We start from the raw sequence: 5193 nt of genomic DNA, 5'->3' as shown, positions 1-5193 counted from the left end.
GGATAAGTTCGTGACGCCACCTGCGGGTTGCAGTAATGGGAGTACCGCTGCTGCTGGAGAGAAGACCGGGGCAGATGGTGTGAAGCAGCAAGGTGTTAGTCCCTCCACAGGTAGGGAAGGACCCGGGCTTAGGGGGTTGGTAGTTATTTGGGAGAGCAGGGTGCAGGGATCAGGGTACTCACTGCGGTAATCGTGATGCTGGATGAGGTTTATAAAGGAGACACACATACTGCAGGTAAACCAAAGTCTCTGTGTACAGCTGCCGCTGCCGGGAGCCCGTCCAAGCACCCAGTCCAACCGATGTCACTTAGTGATCCGGAGCCTATCTCTGTGCACAAATTATTGTCCGTTGGTGGTCCTTGTGGCTTGAAGCTGTTGAGGGCCCTGCTCACTATGTGTAGTGTGGCTGTGCTCTTGAGGGCTCGTACGTGGGATTTTAGTTGGGTTACTGTGTCTGGATACATCCCTGTCCCCCTCGTTGTGCTGATGCCCTCAACCTCTGTGCGTCTAGGGAAGTCCTTAAAGATCCTCTCCCTTTCAGGTGAATTGCCAGGACGTTGAATCGGCTCCTGACCTAGGGTCCTGTACCCTGTCGTGCTCGGTACCTGTCAGTTCTGTTGGGCCTTCTGGTGCTGACAGTCCTCCAAGACCTTGTTCGTCACACCCTTGTCCAATGTCCCTGCTACCGGTCCCCGACTCCTCGGGACCCGGATCACCGCTTGCGACCCAACCAGTCCTCCCTAGCTCCCCAGGAGCTCACTCTCCCACTTCCTCTGTCTTTGGAGCCTACTTCTCTGTATCCCTCTAACAGTCTGCTCAGTCTCTCAGTGGTTGGCCAATTTCCAGTTAGTTCAACCCCCCTGGTGTGTCTGGCAGTGTCTGATGTGAGGTGATTGGGTTTTGTGGTGCAGATGGAAGTGACATCGGTTTCTTGAGTGCCTAGAACCATGGGGGGTGGGCCCTGCACCCTGAGTAAGGATGCAGTTCACTGTGGCACCCTGATGTATTCACCTTTTGCACCTTTTGTCAAGGACTGGAGTAAGTATGCTACAGCTCAGTCATCATGAATCAGACAAGCTGTGACGTCACCCCCCCACTCTGCCCAGTTTGGTGGAGCTGGGAGAAACTGGTCTGAAACATCAAAAGTTGCAATATTTTTGTGTAACTGTAAAGTTATACAAAACTTTTGTGACTTTTCAAAGTGAATTCTAGGAAAATTGCTTTGATGAATCAGACCATTATATTTATTGTAAAAGTTACACATTTTACATATTAAACTATATATTTTTTAGTTGCCAGCGTCAACTCTGAAGCCTAAATCTCACAAAGCATATCATACTCCTTTTATTAATACTCACAACAAACAAAATTATGTAAAAATCATGACATTACAATTTATAGACATTGATAGACATATCAGACACTGAGTATGATAACTATCCATATGGAGTTAGGAAAAGTTCAATAAAGAAACAAATATAAACTATGTTCAACATTTTATTGTTCAGATAAACAAAAAATTGGAAAATTATTAATTATAATTTTCCACAAACATTATGTTACTATTTGACATTTTAGATATTGATAGAAAAACATATATAACTGTCCACATGGAGACAGGATGAGTTCATTTTATCTTTCTACAAATATAATGTTACTATTACAGACATTGATAGAAAGACATACAAGACATTGAGTAGATAACTGTCCACATGGAGTCAGGAAGAGTTCAGTCCTTCCTCTCCTCTGGGTTACTGCTCTGGATCTCCGGGGGGCTCAGTTGTCCATCTCCTGGGCTCAGTTGTTCATCTCCTGGACTCAGTTGTCCATCTCCTGGGCTCAGTTGTCCATCTCCTGGGTTCAGTTGTCCATCTCCTAGGCTCTGGGTGATAGGAATAAGTCTTTTTTCACCAGCCGGCAACACCAGTCTAGGAGCCAGAAAGCGGAGCTGGCCATCCTTGGACATGGAGCACACAACGTCCTCAGGGTTGACGTCCTGCGGGAGCTCCGCTTCTCTCTTCCACTCTTTGTACTCATGGAAATAGCCGCCATTCTCCATTTCCTTTTTCGTGTCATGCTTTCCTGATACAATGAGTCTCCTGCCTTCTGTTCTAAATGTCAGCTCCTCAGGAGAAAAGCCACTTATGTCCAGAGTGAGCTCAAAGTTTTCCTTCCCCTCTTTGCCTGTGGTGGAGGTGTTCTTGTCAGTGGCTGCAGAGCTTCTGCTCAGATTGTCTCTCCGGTCCATGCCCTGTGCCAGGAGCTGGTAAGCCTGGTGGACACTCTGCATTCTCTGCTCCATGTCCTTGGTCATCATGTCCTCATCCAGGAGGCCAAACATGAGTTGTGTAGCCAGCCAGAGACTGAGGACCGGCTCCCGGCAGACACACAGAGGGCTGTATAAGGACCGCAGAACGCTGAGAGGAAACATCTTTGGCTGATTTTGCTGAAGCTTCTTGTTTCGGGAGAGTTGGAGGCAATGTGTCAGCTGCTGCTTTCTTTCTGTTGAGTACTGGCAGATCCAGTTCAGCTTCTTATATATTCACTGCTGAGTCTTCTAGTGTTTTCTTGACACTTCCATGTGCTCTCTGTATATGGAGTATAAGGGAGGGCACTGTGCACAAACACCAAATCATAAATGAGGGAAGGACACTGTGCACAAACAGCAAATCATAAATGAGGGGAGGGCACTGTGCACAAACACCAAATCATAAATGAGGGGAGGACACTGTGTACAAACACCGAGTCATAAATGAGGGGAGGGCAGAGGAGGCAGGAGAAGCTTCCAGCATGGACTGGAAAGTGACAGGCGGGCGGGGGAGAGAAGTGACTGCTGGAGATTGCTAGATATTTCTCGATTGTGCTGTTATGTCACTTATTTTAATATACTGCAAAGTTATTGTGTAACATATCCATATACAAATTCCTCAGCTCTTCGGCTGCCAAGGATAGACTACTGTAAATGGGAGAAGTATATAGCTTTACATTCTTTGGCTATGTTTTGGCTATTCTTCTTCTTCTCTCCAATACTTATACAATATATTGTGGTTTTTAGAACTATTATCACAGGTAAAATATATGTTCTCCTTTGCAGTTCTCTAACTGTCAGACTAAGGAACAGCAACACAAAAAAGTTATCTGGTCATATTTAGACTTTATATACATGAATGCATGCGTTTTACCAAACAATGCAGTCAAAAAAACAGAACTGTATTGTTCACTGACTACGTAAATGTTTTTATCTAAGATTTTAATCGGTAATTCTGTTGATAGGATATAATCGATGAGGATCCCACCACAGAATTCTAAGTACGTAGTAATTTCAGTAGGTATTTACCCACTTACCGACATAGGAAATAATAGTACATCCTTTGTCAGGTCCCCATGTGCACCATACCTGAAAGATATCGGCTGTGTTGAACAATCGGCAGCAGCTACCACTACTTTGATTAGTCTGTCTAACCATTTAAATGCCACCATCAGACACTGACAGTGATATTTAAAGGGAACCTGTCATCAGAAATTTAGCTTGAAACCTAAAAGTTTCCCCCTCTGCAGCTCCTGGGCTGCATTCTAGCAAGGTTCCTGTACTTTTTGTGGCCCCTTTTAAACCAAATTAAATACTTTATAAACTTGTACCTTTTGCTATGTAAATTTTGTAAATCGTCCATGGGGGCGGGCTCTCTGCTGACCGTTGCTGTTCCTCCAGCAGATTTACACCGCCCCCCAACTCTGAATTTCATATCTCAGGACGCCGCCCCTGGGCGCCCGTGGTCCCGCGCATGCGCTGTGCGACTGTAGCGGGACTGTGCACTGTGTGCACGTGTGACCGCTGGTGACGTTTTGCGCAGGCACGAGGTTATGGGCGTGGCTGTGAGTGTCATCAGCAAGTGCCGCCCATAACCTCGTGACCGCACTTTCCCCTCTTCCTCCAGCATTCTGCGCAAGCGCTTGCTGGCCAGATGACCCGACGTCACCTCTTTCCCATCTTGCCCTGCTGCAGGTGGGCGGGGCCAACCGCCTGGCCCACCCCCTGGTGTGCACATCAGCCCCTGGAGGAAGGCAACAAGGGTTTTTGTCTGACTTCGGTGTGCCTGACCGGGAGTGTGGGGTGTGTTGGTGTTGTTCTGTGATGACCTGGCTTGTCCAGGGCGCCACATTCCGCCTTAGTAAAATGCAGACCATCCGCGGGCTGCCCGTCCATCACCGGTTTTATTTTCACAAACTGAAAAAGATAAACGGTCAACAGGTTACAATTATAATAACATCTTCCCAAATCGGGAGGTACTCTTACTTAAACGTTGCAAAACGGTTACGGCTTCCGCTCTCTCCCACCCAAGTAACCTGGCCCTGATGCTGCCCCTAAGCAAACAGGCAGCAACCCTTGGCCCCAGTCCAGCACAAGTTACCCGAGCGGGTTCTGTCCTTTTCAGGGGACCCATGTCCATGGGGAACCCCTGAAACCCCCGGAGGATCGCCATCGGTTGCGGTAGTGGCGGGCCTGGGCCATCACTTCCCTCCAGGCCCATCCTCCAAATCAGCCTCTCCGGAGGCGGTAACGGTTTAGCCTTAAAACATATTTTTATTTACATACCACAAGTTCGTGGTTGCCCTGCCAGTTCTCGGGCTTGTCCGTAGTAGTTCCTACGCAGTGGTTTGTGAGGGGTCCCAACGGGGACCAGTTGCCGGCAACGACCGGTGCAAATCAAGGCTTCAATCAGGTGAATCTTCGGTTAATCATTCACTTATCATTCATTTAAAACTTTAAACGGTACTTTCAACACATACAGACACAATTTCCCCCCTTTAAAGAGTAGTTTCCCTGTACCTAAGTGGGGGTCTACCTAGGTTAGGACGAGTGGACCTCCGGGGTCCAGTGTCAGTGGGGACAGGCAGTGGGGCAGAGGGAACAATCAGTTCCTCTTCCCTGCTATCGTCTGGGGCAGGCGGAGGCATAGGGGAGCTGGGTACAGGTTCATCCCTGGGCACTGGCTCCTGGTTGACCACTTCCATCACTTCCTCATCCACGGGTTGTGGGAACAGTATCACTGGAAGAATCACCGCGCCATTCTGTGTAGGCTAGTCTGCTGGAAAGTCACCCATCACGGTGTGGATTACCTCTTTTGCCTTCTCCGCCGGTCTAGGAACCGGAGCTTCAGCCGCTGCCCTCAATGTTGGTGGGCACCTCTTGAG

The 5193-nt window shown here is 48.1% G+C and overlaps 1 protein-coding gene across 1 annotated transcript; it reads right to left on the bottom strand.

Moving 5' to 3' along the window:
• Positions 1–1239: 1239 nt before the first annotated feature.
• LOC142310034 (heat shock protein 30C-like) lies at positions 1240–2602 on the bottom strand. Its single transcript, XM_075347511.1, has one exon. It carries the CDS (start codon positions 2429–2431, stop codon positions 1730–1732), a length of 702 nt encoding a protein of 233 aa, XP_075203626.1. The 5' UTR covers positions 2432–2602; the 3' UTR covers positions 1240–1729.
• Positions 2603–5193: the final 2591 nt, after the last annotated feature.

This window comes from Anomaloglossus baeobatrachus, chromosome 5, assembly GCF_048569485.1.
Source record: "Anomaloglossus baeobatrachus isolate aAnoBae1 chromosome 5, aAnoBae1.hap1, whole genome shotgun sequence".
NCBI lineage: Eukaryota > Metazoa > Chordata > Amphibia > Anura > Aromobatidae > Anomaloglossus > Anomaloglossus baeobatrachus.
Note: the sequence above shows the minus strand (reverse complement) of the source record. Positions and strands in the feature narration are given on the sequence as shown.

What these genes read in the sequence shown, in the direction of transcription:
- LOC142310034 (XM_075347511.1), bottom strand. Translation starts at nt 2,431, where the DNA reads ATGTTTCCTCTCAGCGTTCTGCGGTCCTTATACAGCCCTCTGTGTGTC.